This window comes from Salarias fasciatus, chromosome 14 (genome assembly GCF_902148845.1).
Source record: "Salarias fasciatus chromosome 14, fSalaFa1.1, whole genome shotgun sequence".
NCBI classification, from domain to species: Eukaryota; Metazoa; Chordata; class Actinopteri; order Blenniiformes; family Blenniidae; genus Salarias; species Salarias fasciatus.
The window spans coordinates 32001631-32017184 of record NC_043758.1 but is presented as its reverse complement, the minus strand read 5'-3'; the positions used below and the strand labels follow the sequence as shown (position 1 = coordinate 32017184).

At 44.1% G+C, this 15554-nt stretch overlaps 1 protein-coding gene across 2 annotated transcripts; it reads left to right on the top strand.

Annotated features, from left to right (window-relative positions):
• Nucleotides 1–1444: 1444 nt before the first annotated feature.
• On the top strand, nucleotides 1445–15361 carry rcbtb2 (regulator of chromosome condensation (RCC1) and BTB (POZ) domain containing protein 2). 2 transcript variants are annotated; one of them, XM_030109023.1, is made up of 12 exons: nucleotides 1445–1650; nucleotides 2419–2553; nucleotides 3369–3519; nucleotides 4592–4758; nucleotides 4842–5000; nucleotides 7266–7373; nucleotides 7454–7596; nucleotides 7693–7883; nucleotides 9631–9757; nucleotides 12566–12705; nucleotides 12780–12910; nucleotides 13005–15361. In XM_030109023.1, the coding sequence occupies exons 2-12, from the start codon at nucleotides 2428–2430 to the stop codon at nucleotides 13143–13145; spliced, it is 1584 nt and encodes a 527-aa protein (XP_029964883.1). In that variant the 5' UTR covers nucleotides 1445–1650; nucleotides 2419–2427; the 3' UTR covers nucleotides 13146–15361. The 2 variants fall into 2 exon arrangements, 1 of the variants encoding a protein (XP_029964883.1); XR_003932837.1 differs by lacking the exons at nucleotides 12566–12705; nucleotides 12780–12910; nucleotides 13005–15361 and adding an exon at nucleotides 10653–11020 and having other exon boundaries at nucleotides 9631–9822.
• The last annotated feature ends 193 nt before the right edge of the window (nucleotides 15362–15554 follow it).

Below are 15554 nucleotides of genomic sequence, written 5' to 3'. Positions count from 1 at the left end.
AAGAGCACATTTCAAAACAACAGCTGAGCAAATTTCACTCACAAGGAAGGAAACTTATGCACAAATTCAACAGAATGATAAAACACAGACCATCACAATAACAACTTGGGATGAGTAAATTTCCATAGTGTTGCTGCAAGCTGAACGTGCAACGGTGACTCACCCCATCATGTTTCAGAACTGGAATTGACGTTAATCAAAAATATCAATAATTATGACAATAATGAGAAATAACAATAATTCAAACTAACACGATTTTTTTCTCCACACAAATAGTCTGGATGTTAAATACCTGTAAGTGTATGTGGGATCTTGACAACTTCAACAGTAACAGGTGCAATGGCTCAGAGAAGGTTTTGCTTGGCTCCACCTGCTGGATCTCATGAGGAACAGGAAGACAGTTGATGCACACTCCCGGGAAAATTGGATTTTATGTAAAGCCAAATGACCTTTTTTGCATTTTGAATTTGCTGTTTGCTTTGCATTCTGTGCATAGATTAATCCGCAGATTAATAGAAAGGTTGAGAACCACACAGAAAAAAAAAAAACAGTGTCAAATTAACCCTTATCGAGTTCAATTTAACTAACTTTGGAGCTGATTTCTGTGTTGAAATTGATGACAGTCTATGTAAAAAATATTTAACTACTTTTTTCTTTCAGGGGTTCTGTTGAGTAATTTGCAAATCATGATGTTCATAAATCTCTCCATCTTGGCAAAACCCTGTTTTCATTTCATGTGTATGATTGTATTTCTCTAGTCTATTTTAACCAAAATACTGTATTTTGGTTAAAGTAGATTGGCTCTAAAACATTAGTTTTAGCATTTTTTGCTCTATATTTCAATCATTTAGTGCAAGTTTATAACCTGTAGCGTTAAATGTAGCTATACAGATATGGTATGCAAAGTAAGAAACAAAAGCAAGACGCAACATTACATCAGGATTAACATTACAGTGTTTTACATTGTTTTCTGTCTGGAAAAAATAATATAAGTCTCAAAAAATATATACATATATAGATAGTCTTGATCACATTGAAGAAGAGTTATGAAGGAGATTCACTCAACTGAATAATAATAATAATAATAATAATAATAATAATAATAATAATAATAATAATAATAATAATAATAATAATAATAATAGTTAATGCTGCTTTGATATGCTTCCCAACAAATGTGTTAAACTAAATCTATGCGTGATTAAAATGCATGCCTCGTAATTCTAGAGTATATTACAAATATGCACGAGATACCAATCAGAGGATGAATGTGTTTGACGTCGTAGCAGACGTTAGAAAAGGTCATTAGTTACTGGAAAACTCAACAAGTTGTTTCAGTCCGAGACTGTGCCGGTGAAATCCTCCGCTTTCCTACTGTCCCTGAAGGCACCGCGCAGAGCACAGGAAGTGAAGGAGCTCTGTTTATCCCGGGCGCTGTTAGCCGTCGAAGCTAACTCCAACAAGGTGCCGCCGCCGCCGCCGCCGCCGTCGCTGCCGCAGATGTGAGACCAAAACTCCAAAAAGCCACAGTCCCAACATGAGTTTGGATGAGGCGTTATCAGCCACATACGCTGCCTGACACATTTCCGGTGTCACCGTTAATAGTGAAACGAAAAAGACGGGAGAGCGACTAGCTAGGAGAACGGCAAGGTAACGTCAACAGTAAGAAGATGTTAGCATCACTTTTCACTCTAATTGGAGTTTCTATGTGATTACAGTTTTCAACTTTGTCTTGAGATAGTCACATTAGCTTTTTATTGTTATTATTCTCCTTTTTTTCAGCTTGTTGTCATGTTTGTTTTCCTGTTGTCATATTAGAACTTTAGATCTAATCCAGGTTTTCCGAACCGCATGAATGCCTGATGCAGATTTATAAGTGTTGGTAAAGTAGAGATTTGGCTTTTGGATTGTTGCTTTGTTTTTGTTTACTTTAGTACAATGCAACTTATCTGGTTCTGCACTCTCAGATGTTAGAACATGCACTGATTTAGAAAACTCGTCTTTTGTAATACCTTGAGGGCAAAAACAAGAACAGATGGTGAATCAGTTTAAAATGTAAATATGCCCTGTACTTTCCTGTCTCTGTTAGTAAACACCTCTGTCAGCATGTGTACGCGCTTTAATCTCTGTAGAAACCTGGGCTCAGAGCCCACAGGCTGTCAGTGCTGCCAAACACCGTGGATAGTTCATCCTCTGCTGCTGCAGATGAAGCAAAGCATTATTGACGTTTTCTTCCTATGTTCATTTCCATTACTCTTGTTTTTTGATAACTGACCAGACCAACCCCTTCATGTTGTATTTTGCTCTGCCAACCATATCACGACTTGATGTGACTCAGCATTTTCTTTACCTGTTTCAAAACTCGTTCTTCAGTGTCTTGAATCAACCCCTGTTGTTCTTTCCCTCTGGTGTTCACAGTCGAGTAGCATGCTGGACGTGGGGAAGTGGCCAGTGTTTGCACTCCTACCTCCTGAGGAACTGCGGCTTATCCGGCAGGCTTGTGTCTTTGGCAGCGCCGCAAATGAAGCCTTCTATGTTACAGTTAATGATGAGGTAACATTTGGACTTTGGGATTAGGGTGTGTTAATCCACTTGTTTATAAAAAGGTGTGTAAGAATTGACTGACCTAATCTACTTTCATAATAAAGATTTATTTCCTTATTGTGTAGAAGTGGAGAGGGAAACACTGGAGGCCTCTCACTGGCTGATACGAGGTGCAGCTCCAGGCAGAGGGATAAGCAGATAGACTGAGGCTATCTTTAGAGAGACAGGCCTAATACCTGAGCAAGCTCCGTTTTTATCCCATGGAGCAGTTGTAATGCATGCCTCATCTCCCCATCCTTGCTGATTTGTTTGGCTCTGCAGGCATGTGGATGTCTCAGAGCTGTGGATTTTGGAGGATATCTCCTGAAATTATGGAACTTGTTATCTTCAGTCCGCTCTGCTGGGACATTTTACTAAAATCTATGTTGGTGTTGAGATGAATAAACCAGAAATCAATAAGTCTTCTGAGAGTAAACCATTAGGAGAATCTCCTAGCTTATTATACTTTGTGATTGATTTTGCATCACAGACATTTCCCAATGTAGGGAAATTAATTCATGATGCAATTATAACAAAAGTAAGTGTGTTTCTGTTACCGGTAAATCTTCTAATATTTTCTATTACCACCTTGGGGGATTTTCACACTCCATTTTTTTTTAAACCTTAATTAAAATCCCTGTTGGTGAATATTTATATTTAATCCGCTCCCAGCTTGAAATCTCACCACATCTCCCACCTCTTGTTAACACGTCTGCCACTAGGCACCACATGAGCAAACACTGGAATAGAGGAGAGTTTCAGACTCCGATGTTTGGTCTCTGCAGGTTTTCGCTCTGGGCACCAACTGCAGCGGCTGTTTAGGGCTCGGAGACCTTCAAAGCACTATTGAGCCACGCAGGATCGATGTGTTGTGTGGAAAGAAGATTGTGTCCCTGAGCTACGGAACAGGACCACACGTGGTTATCGCCACTGCAGGTAAATCCCCCCCCCCCCAAATGGCTCCAGCTGGGAGGTTTCCTGAGGAGATGGTGCAGTGAGACAAGTACAGAAAAATCCAGCTTCAGGGTGATGTGTGCGGTTATTGCTGCTCAAATATTAAACAAAAGAAATTATTCCAACACTGATAACATAAAGTAAAAAGTGTTAAGCTTATTAATAAGCTGTAATGGTGTTCATTGGTTCAAAGGTAGACTTAGATTTATTAAATGACAGATGATAAGAAAACAGGGCAGATTCAAGGAAATTGTTTTTTCTTTGACTTGTGAGCATTGCGGAAGATGAACTGTCATTAAATCTTCCTTTCCGTGTAGAAAAACTGGTTTTTCAGGGGGTTGCCGCACCTGTGGTTTATCTACTTCCCTTTCTGCTGTGTTCAGCTTTTTTAGTTTTACTAAGTTTTTTTTTTTTTTTGACTTAAACTCGGGATGCACTGATACCGGTATCAGTAATTGCATCAGTACTTTAGATCATGTACAGCCAGCTGATTATCTTTATATTTAGAAAATAAGTGAGACTGTGACCAAAAAATATGATAGAAGTTGAATTGTGATCCATGTCATTGCTAGTAATGACAAATACGAGAACAGTATTGAGTCTGATACTTTAATAAGAAAAAAAGCTTCCCGATACGACGAGAATTACATGATGATCTGCATCAGCAAAGTCACCAGCAGGTAGACAAGAGAGCATGAGCGATGTTCCTGGTTTGGAGATTCTTTAATATTAACAAAAATGACAAAAGTAAGGCTGACTGTAAATTATGTTCTGCCAGAATGTCAGAAGGAGGCGAAAGCTACTTCTAGGCAGTGTGTAGATAGATGTCACACTCTGCTCCATGTGTCCTGTAGGCTGTAGCCTGTTGAAGTTGTGTTTAGTCTTGATGTACAGGCTGGGCGGCAACACAAAGCTTTCACACATTGTTTAAGTGTTGAATTGTCAGGTTTCCTTGTGATTTCCTGTAAATCACAGTAGTCGACTGCTCGTTATTGCGGTTATAAAACATTAACCGCTGAGGCAACATGATGACTGTTTCCCTTCTGCTGTGCAGAGGGCGAGGTGTTTGCCTGGGGCCACAATGGCTACAGCCAGCTGGGAAACGGGACCACCAACCACGGACTGACCCCGGCGCTGGTGTCCACCAACCTCCTCAACAAGAGGGTGACAGAAGTGGCCTGTGGCTCCCACCACACCATCGCCCTCACCACAGATGGAGAGGTAGCTTCAGCCCCGGCTCTGGATTGGTCTCTGCTCGTTGTTGTTTCTTTCGGGGGCCGCTAACATGTGTGTCTGTGCTCCAGGTGTACGCCTGGGGTTACAACAACTCGGGACAAGTGGGCTCGGGGTCGACCGCCAACCAGCCGACGCCGCGCCGGGTCAGCAGCTGCCTGCAGAGCAAAGTGGTGGTGAACATCGCCTGCGGTCAGCTGTGCTCCATGGCCGTACTGGACAACGGAGAGGTAATGGATGACACCAGGCTGCAGATGTTTAACTGGAACTCGAAATGGTTTATCAGACATCGATAAGTAGTTTTGGAGTTAAGAGTCTCATGGAACAGCAATCCAACTTTGTCGTCTGTCCATACAAAAGTCCTTGTACTTGCCATTGTTAAAGGTGCATTAAGGAGTTTTACAGCTTTAAAAATACTTATTTTCCACCATAAACATGTTCCAAATATTCAATGATGTGTACAATGTGCCCTGACATATTCATTGTAAGTACCTCTAACAGCGCTAAATTGTCACTTGAAAGTTGCAGTGCCGGTCCGGCACCAGAATTTTTTTGGGGAGAATTTGAGATGATGTGACGTAATGCGCCTCCCACTGGCCTGATTTCCTTAGGTTTTGTTTTGTCCGCCATTACTCCGCCAGATGCTTAGTGAGCAACAACAGAGCAGTATTGAGGATGGAGCTTCCAGAAAATAAAAAAAAAGACCGGCTCCTAGCACTGCCACAACTCCAGCACAGACCCCACCAGGCATAAGAAACTTCAATTTTACTCGAGCACTACTTAAAGGGCGAGGAAGGAGTTCCCCTCTTCTGTGCACGTTCATGGACGCGAGCCACAGACACGAGCGTTTCACTAAGCTGCAGTTACACCCAAGGCCTGCAGGGGCCGTTGTTTCGCATAAAAAGTGCAAACTCCTTAATGCACCTTTAATGTTTTCGACATACTGTATTGGCCTGAATATAACACGACTCCGATTATAACACGACCCCTATTTTTCAAAGATCATTTTGTGGAAAAAAAAAATGCTGAAGACAATAAGGTCACTCATAAAACAACTTTTTATTATACAATTATTATAAACTCAAAAACGCACAACTGAGATAACATTTCAAGATATAAAATGAAAAAATATTACTACAGTATTGAATAAAAAATATATTCTCTTTCTCAAAATAAGAAACAATAAGCAACAAATAAGAATCCTCATGGGGTCAAAACCGCATAAACGATGTAAATAACTTTCCAGTGCCTTCAGCTGAATCACGGCTCTGGTGGTGGGCATTCCGTCTTTCCGTTTTTCAGTGACGTATTCACTCACCCTTCTATCAGTCTCTCTGAAGCGTCGCTCTTGGGACCACGGAAAGCTTTTCTCATAGCGCTAGCATTCTGTAGGCGTTTTTTCTGTGCTCTCCAATATCGAACGAGGCGCTCTGCTACACCATATCTCTTGGCGGCTTGGCAGTTGTTTGATGACTCTGCTGCGTTGATCACCATCAGTTTAAAGTTGGTATCATAACTTCGCCTCTGTCGTTTGCTCAGTTGTCCAGCGTTCGAGCCCCTTTGTTCCAGATGATCCGCCATTTTTCATCAGATCATTTGATCTCATTTCATCGCTCCACTCGCTCTCGGGTCAGTGATACTTTGGCTCCATCTAGCGGCGCGGATGCGTACTGACCATCTACCGTAAGTCCGCGATTATAACACGACCCCACTTTTGAGGATGCAATTTCTGGAAAAAAATATCGTCTTATATTCGGGCCAATACGGTATTGTTCACTGCATTCATGTGTGATTTTTATCACAAAACAACCAGGAGCACCATCTAGTGGCCTGGCATGCCAACTGCGTCATTTTCAGTGTCTCTGCCGTGTGGATGGACATCGCTTTCAGAAGGCTGTCATGTAAACATGAAACTTACCTGAAACGGAATTGCAATGACGATGCTTTTTCAATTGAAACCTGGCGTTCAACGGGGCCTAAAACTCAGTAGCAAAGATAAAATCTGTTAAGCATATCAACGACAAAAAGACAAACAGAAATAGCTTGGACAACTTTTGTCTTTAGCCGCTGAGGTTAGAGAATTACACACAGGTCTGTGTTGGTTCCACAGCTCTGATAAATGAATGTAGATTCAAGTCACGGACAGCTTTAAAAGCAGTTAGTAAAATCTGAAAAACAAACTACTAGGCAGCCAGTGAAGGGACTTTAAACTGGACTTTGGTCTCTTGTCTTTGTTTTAGTTAAAAAATCCTGCTGCTGCATTCTAAACGACTGACAGTTTGTGTAAGAAACTCTAGTTTAGTCTTTGTCACGTCTGATTCAAGTCGGTGAAGGCGCAGCACCCTGACCAGGCCATCATCAGGCATCATTAAACCTTCATCGCAGGGTTTTGAGCCAGACTGTGAGGGAACACCACACAGTTTATTGTTGTCTGTGCGTTGTGTGTTTCATGTCAAAACAAACTGAAATAAAACCTGTCGATGTTTTGTTGGTAGATCTACGGTTGGGGCTACAACTGCAATGGACAGCTGGGTTTGGGAAACAATGGGAACCAGCAGACCCCGTGCAGGATCGCCGCCTTGCAAGGCGTCAACATTGTGCAGGTAAAAGCCCCGAACGCTGGCCATTTGCTTTTTGTTATCGTTCGCTTGAAGCTCACACACACTCTCTGTGTTGACGGCAGGTTGCGTGCGGATATGCACACACACTGGCGCTGACGGACGAGGGCTTTGTTTATGCGTGGGGAGCAAACTCGTACGGACAGCTGGGAACGGGCAACAAGAGTAACCAAGCTCTGCCCACCTTAATAAACACAGACAAAGAGAGGTGAGCGCGTTGTGTCTGCTGCTATTGAAATGTGACGCGAGAGGCCTTTCTTGATATAAGGCATGATTTTTTTTTAAATTTCTTTTCTGTAATCAGGATGGTGGAAGTGGCTGCATGCCACACCAGCCACACGTCGGCCGCCAAGACGCAGAGCGGCCAGGTCCTGATGTGGGGTCAGTGCCGGGGTCAGGCGGTGGCCAGCCCCCACCTCACACACTTCAGCACCACGGACGACGTGTTCGCCTGCTTCGCCACGCCGGCCGTCACGTGGCACCTCCTCTCAGTCGGTGAGAGCGCCGCCGAAACACCCTCCAAACCTCGGCCGTGCTCCTCTGCCTCGCCGTGTGACTCCTTGCTCACATTTAGCCTGTGACCAGGCGGCGGTAATGAGACATATCTCCGAGTGTCATAGGTGCACATTCCTGGAAGTGGGCTCCGAAATAAACAGGAAGCTCTGTTTCCTCTGCATCTCAGCTGAAGTGTTTATATGAACTCGCCTCTCGAACGAAGGGGCATTAACTTGTCACTTTTGAGAGCTTCAGTTTTTGTTTACCATCCACTAATGACATCCCACATGAAATCCTGACATGGCTAAACCGCTGAACTGATCGCCTCTCTCTCGAGTGCAGGCCTCTCCTGTTATCACCTGCTTCACTGTCCGCCTCCAAAAACAATTGAATTGGTCATTTCTGAGAATTTCTTTTCAATAATGTCTTTTTGAGTGAATATTTCTAAAATTCAGTAACAGCAAGCGGTCAGCAGACACCAGGCGACATTCATGATGTCAGTTCAGGGATTATGTAGGGATTTTCTGCACGTTTGCCAACCAAAAGCAACATGATTTCCACTTGTTTAGTCTTGCAATTGAAGTTTGAACCACAAGACGGCGCATTGAGCCACTCCACAACGTGTGCCAAAGGAATACTTCACTGGCGACATTTACATGGGCCCCATATAATCGGATTGTAAGGCGAAGCGGATTGTAAATGTGTCGTAGAAACGCCCGAGTGAATCAGCTATGTATTTTCAGATCCGTGCATGCGTTCCTTCGTACGTAGTGACGTGATGATGTGCGCAGTAAACGGGAAGCAGCACAGTCAAAAACAAGCAGAAGAACTCGACGGTGCTTGAGAAGCACTTTTTTAATAAAAACTCAGAGAGAACAAACACTGGAGAGGCGAGTTGGCCACAAATCGTGCAACAGCGAGTCGTTCATAGTGCTCCGAGGCAGACTACCAGCAGACCGCCCTGCCGGTGTTATGGATTAACTGGTTCCCGCGTTAACGAGTGACAGATTTCTGTGTAAAGACATGCTGGTGACAGCAGATGTTAAAAGTAAGACTCACAAAAGACTCTAAACTTATAAATTTACTGTAACTGTAGATAACCGATGTTCACTAGAAGGACTACAAGTTTCAGTCGGTATTTCAACATCTCTTGGTCATAAGTTAACACGGACACCAGTTAATTTGAAACATTGGCAGGCGACACGAAGCCCCGGTGCTCACACCGGAATGTGCCGCTCGGCGTTGCGGGACTCCGGCCGGGAGAGCGCTCGCTCTCTGAGCAACGTCTCATGGAGATGTTGGAACATTATTTGAGCTGAGATCCAGCAGATAAAAACACTCTGCTCTGCTCTGAGGACTGCTGGCTGCAAAGCTCAAGACCTGAAATTCCGCTCGAGACGTGGTGCGCATGTCACAGGACACCGTATAATCCGCTTCACCCAGGGCCCTTGTAAACAAGGAGTGATTGTGGCGTATGCCGTCCATGTATACACGTACGCTTAACACGATTGTTTTCAATCGGATTGAAATGACACCCATGTAGACTGGGCCACTGCTGAATGACTGCAGCTACACAGTGGTGCAGCTTAACCAATAAGCAGAATTATTCATAAACCACATCTGGACCACTGCAATGAAAAACAAGAGTTAAAGTATGTTTCCTTACAGAGTCTTACTGAGCTTAAAACAACAATTTTTTTCTAGATTTTAAAGGCTGAATGACACTATCTCTGCGCTGTTTCCCCAGATGGTGACGACTACCTGACAGTCGCTCAGTCTTTGAAGAAGGAATTCGACAGCCCAGAAATTTCCGACCTGAAGTTTCTGGTCGACGGGAAGTGCATCCACGTCCACAAGGCCCTGCTGAAAATCAGGTAGAGAAAACCCATGAAGGTGTCAGCTAACGGGCGGCGGCGTGGCCCACGGCGTTAACGGGTTAATTGGTGACTAGGGCTGCACGATATTGGAAAAAACTGACATTGCGATTTTTTGGGGGCTTGCGATATATTGCGATATATATTGCGATATTAAAAATAGAAGGATTTTCACCAGATGACCTGAATAGCTCTATTTGGGGAGATGGCCACTTGAGAGAAATACGTGGTGTTTCATACCGCTTGTTGAGCATGCGGATCATTTTTTAAAATCCCTCTTTAACGATCCACGGTGTTGAATGGCACCATGTCTTTCGCTAGGTAAAAAGTTATTGCATCCATGATTTGTCGATGCTGTTTGGAGTTCCTATCATACGGTGTTATGCCGGCAAAGGCTTCTGTAACTGTTTTTTGTGAAGATGAAGTTTCACCTGGGGTCTTTGGTTTTGCACTGGAAATACAGGAGCTTGTGATGGCGTTTCAAATGGTCCAACAGGTTTGACGTATTACCTCGTGTTGAGGAAACCACGACGAGGCACTGTCGGCAGAGAACGTTTTTTTGTTCCGTATCGTCTTTTTTTATAGCCGAAATATATCCAAATTTCACATGTTGGCCTTCTTTTGGGGACTAAATCCTCCGTCGCTTCCTCCTGCATGTTGCCTGTGTTCAGAGTGTAGCCCGAACCCCCCCCCCCCTGCTGTGGAGGAGGGAGGGGGGCGGCGAGTACTGAGCAGGAGGGAGGGAGAGAGTGGCTTTGTGGAGCATGGAGCAGCTTGCTGCAAAACAAAAGTTAAAAATAATAATAATAATAAAAATATTGCACATCCTGCGATGTGACTATTGCACATGCGCACATTGCGATGGCGATGTTCAAACGATATATTGTGCAGGCCTATTGGTGACTGTAATGTGCCTGTTGATGATGATCTGTCTCTACATCGAATAAAGCAGTTCAGGAAGTGGATATCCGTTGATGTCACAGTTCTTAGCAAGCAGGCAGAATGTTTAATTTCTGTAATTATTTTTCTCACGTTCAGTCATAAAAAGTGTCTAATGAGGCGAACCACGTTCACGCTGTGGAACAGAATGGCGTTCCTCTGTTGGAAATGCACTTCATGGCCCGCTGCGGCCGTTATGTAATGAACCCTAATTAAGAATGACTTTTGTGTGCTCATAATGACCTTTGTGCAACTGAAACCGTGTCTGTGGGTCTTCCTCTGGTATTTCTGTGCGCTGATTGTGCTTTGTTTAAAAAGAAAAAAGCTTCCTTTGTTCCCCACATGAGGCCCTGCTTCTCCATCCTGACTTTCATTTCAGTCACATGGGTGCTTTTTTTTTTTTTTTTTTTTAACATTCACAGCTTGTGCCAGATCATTAGTATTCAGAACCGTCAGTGCTGGGAAGAAAAACACGTCATGATTACAGATACTAAGAATCGAGGCAGAAAAGACAGGTTTCCATTGATAAGTAAGCCATCCTGAGAGACGTGCCTGCGACAGTCGGTTAAACACACACCTGCTACTAGTTAGCTGTTTGGACTGGATTTAATGTTCAACTGAGCGACAGATCCCCCTCGTCTTTCCTGTTCAAGTCACGAGGAAGCAAAGTCGGCCCTATTGTTTCCTGTCTTTCTTTTTATAACTGCACTCCCAACACCAAGAATCTGCATTCCTGTCCCCTTGCTCTTTTGCACTGTCAGAAGGAAGGAGCCAGACTGTCTGCAGCGTCAACTGCACTGCACATGCTCGCACGAATATCCCCCCCAAAAAAAAAAAGTCCTCTTTGGTAACATCACATGCAAATAAGATGCACTGAAGGCTGAGGACCTGGCGGTTTGTTCCACTCCGTCCTGGGAAAGAGTGATTGGAAGGCTTAGAGCCGGTAGAGATTGGCTGGCAAGGAATTTTAAAACCTTTGAGGGGAGCGAGTTAAAAAGAATAAATGGTGACAAGTGTTTCTTTTCAAGAGGACATCCTTTCGCAGTGCCCACGGGCAAATTGAAGCTCATTAGTGTGAGCAGCCTGCAGCGCTTCTTCCAAGTCTGATGGAGAAAACCCGACGTGCAGAAACCAGCCCCTAATAATCTAGTATTTTGAAAACAAGAGGAGGTTTACAAAACTTGGCACATGTAGAAGAAGAAGTACCTTAAAAAAAAAAAAAAAACATCGAGAGGAGTATGCAGATTCTGCTTGAAAATGCAGACATGGCAACCCTGCTTGAAACTAGTTTGCAGCTCTCAACGCTGTTTCCTTGAGGGATCAACAGGGAGAATGTGATGTAATCTAAAAAGGTGAAGATTGATAAAGATTCATCTTCTACAGCACCTCCTCCAACTCTCCAGCCCATTACAGACAGAAAACCACTCAGATTTAAACCCTTGAAGCCATTGTTTTTATACTCCTGCATGTTCAGAAGAAGTTTTTACCGTAGTCTCATGCACAGTAGCAGCACTTCCCATCGTCTACACGGAGGAGTCCAAGCATTTTCAAAAAGTTGCACTTTGGGAGCCATTGCCTAAAAGTCGTGTTTTCAGTTGTTTCTTACCTTCTAGATTCTTGTGAAATTCTAATGTCACGTTTTCATCTGACATTTGCAGAAACACATTGGGAGAAAAAGCTGCGGAGCGCAGCCTTGAGATGATGATGAATACAAATTCATGGAAATTCTAACTTCTCAGAAGGATTTTTAACCACCATGATTAAAATCGAGAGCAGCAACCAAGGCCGAGTGCATATGATTTGTAACAGATGTGCGGCATCAGGAAAGTTTGCAGCTCCTCTGTTTTTATCGCCCCCCCCCCCCTCCAGGTGTGAGCATTTTCGCGTGTTGCTGAACGAAACGGACGAAGACGCCATCGAAGTCCACCAGTTCTCGTACCTGGTGTACCGAGCCTTCCTGGAGTATCTCTACACGGACAGCATCAACCTGCCGCCGGAGGACGCCATCGGTGAGTGGTGGGCGGCGGGGCGGCGGTAATGCCCGCCGGGCTCCCCGGGCTCACCTCTGTGCCGGTCTTTTCAGGGCTGCTGGACTTGGCCACGTTCTACCGAGAGAGCCGGCTGAAGAGGCTGTGCCAGGAAACCATCAAGAGGGGCATCTCCGAGGACAACGCCATCACCTTGCTCTCCGCCGCCGTCAAGTATGAGGCTCGGGTAAGCTGGTAGCGGCCCACACACGGCCGAGGTGGAGCCGGGTCGGGTCCCCCCGCCCCCCAGCACTGACCAGACAGCCCTCTTCATTTTGTAGGACCTGGAGGAGTTCTGCTTCAAGTTTTGTGTCAACCACCTAACGGCCGTCACGCAGACTCAGGCCTTTGCGGACATGGACCATGACCTGCTCAAGAACTTCATTAACAAAGCCAGCCGCTACGGGGCCTTCAAAAACTGACTGTAGCGAGGGATCCGGCTCTCTCAGAGGACACCAAAGCAAACACGGCACTGATCCGGGACTTGAAAAGCAGAGAGGCACCTGGCCAAAGTTTCTGACGCCCCCCCCTGTTGAGAGGGCGTTTGTATTGGGTCGCACCACTCGTCCAGGCAGGCAGCGAGGAGGCTGAAGAGGAAGATGTGCCACAGCGGTCGTTGGTCTGCCTTGTTTTGTTGTTTTTGTGTTACTGACTATATGCTCGGTTGAGTCTCCGTTCGATTGGTTCAGTCGAGGCAGTCGGATATTGAATGTGTGCGCTAACACTCCCATCTTCCCCGAAGCACTGCCTTTCTGGAGTTTTTGAAATGTTACAAACCCCCCTGCGTGATCACAAAACACCTGATTGGCTCCAGATTCACTCTGCAGCGGAGTTTCCATGTTCCCCGTCAGGTCTACACAATATCTTTCAGTACTTTCTATATTCCTGGATGTAGGGTTACTAAACAGTCCTGATCTGAACTTCAAGACAGCAGAAGGTGATTGATCCTGCAGACTTCTGAACGCTGGTTTAAATCCCCTGAAAGTGTTTCAGCAGGAAATCCCAATTTCTCCTCTTCATTGTATTTATATCACTTTCAGTTGCTTTGAAGTTTCTCAGTTCCGTTAATGAATCGACATACTCGATGCATTATAGATTGTCTGATGGAGATCTGGTTATGACTTTTCCTCTACTCTTTTTTTTTTTTTTGATACGGAAGTCACTACTGCACTTTGCACTGTGGGCTTGTTAAGTTTTGCCTGATGCACTTCCTGCCACACACCCGAGGTTCACACTTCACCCAGCTCTCCATCAGCATTTACTTTCCCCCCCATAGATGAGTGCAGGTTGAGATTAGAGGCGATTAGAATCAGATGAATCAACTTCCTGCCTGTTACAGTTTGTTTTCCTGACGCCCGATCGCCCGAATCTACATTTAACTAAGAATCTCTCAAACTTTGTTTTTGCTGTTCCTCACTCCTCTGCCATCCACGCTCGCCACTGCTCTTTCTGAACACTGTTTTCCTGCTGCCAGCTGTTACACATTCACCGGAGAGAAGCGTGAACTCGGAGCTGGAATCGATGTTTGTCCCTGTGATGTTACTGTTTTCTACTGGAGTGTTGTTGTCAATTGGTATGTTTACACAACGTTTTTGTTTTATCGCTGACGCGTTGGAAGCGGACTCCTGCTCCTTCTTTATACGTCTCCCCGGACAGCGCCTTGTGGTGCTGGAGGTAGCGGTAGACGTGCTCAAATCAAACCACAAGGTCGTTAAGTCGCCAGGTAATTCCACGCCGACTTCCTAATGGAAAGTCACAAAATGCTCTTACTTTAACAAGCCAATTAGTGTAGGTTTTTTTTGTTTTTTTTTTTTTTTTTGGAACGTTTTGATAATTACTAAACAATGCCAGTGTGTTATCCTTTTGTATGAAAAATGCTGCTGATGTTGGAAACATTTGACAATGTAGCGTACAATAAAGTGATGAGGTAGATCATACTGAACACTACTGTTGTTGCTCTGTGCTTTAACTGTTGCAGCCAGCAGGGGGCAGTGTGATGCATTTGTTTTCATACCGGTTCTATTCTATTTCTGTGATATCACAATACAAAAGTCATTTCAAGACAGAGAAAAATCAACAATTCCACATGAACAAGCACAGGAAACAGTGGAAATGGAAAAACTTCCTTTAAACTGGGAAAAACCAGCAGGACCAGACTCAGAGGATGATACTTTCTTCGTCACCTTTCTGAATTTTCTATATAAACGCATTACAATCTGTTTGTTAAAGTAAATAAAAGTCTGCAACTTGTGAAACTTCAGCTTCGCTGTAGGGTTTAGGCTGAGCGGCCAAATGAGCATGGGAAACGTGTCTGAAACCGTTCAACAGCTTAAAATATGACAAGAAACAAAGTGCAGCCTTCCTTTAATGTGCACTGTGACACAAATTCACGCTCCTCATCTTCTGCTTTCATGAACTCGTCAGCCGCATTGCTGCTTGTCTTTGGCAACACTCTGACGGGTCTGTGGCCCTGCAGGTTTCACACCTTCGATAACCAGGTTTCCTGTAACGTTCACTTACATGTCATGTCTTGAATTGAAATTACTAGTTGACAGATGTGGATCTTGAACAAAGATCGTCTGGTTTTGTCGGACAGCACCGTGCAGGTGGTTGTACAGACAGCTTCATATCTTTAAGCCTTTATGCTGCATGTTTCCATCTATTCCTTCATTTTAGGAGCAGCTTCATAAACATAATAACCTGTAGATATTGTTTTTTTTTTTTAACATTAAAGTGTTGATCGGCAATCTGAACGGAATCTGCAAAAACAAAGCTTTTCCTTCTGATAAATGCCGTACTAATTACTCTGTGCTCATTCTTATGATATAACT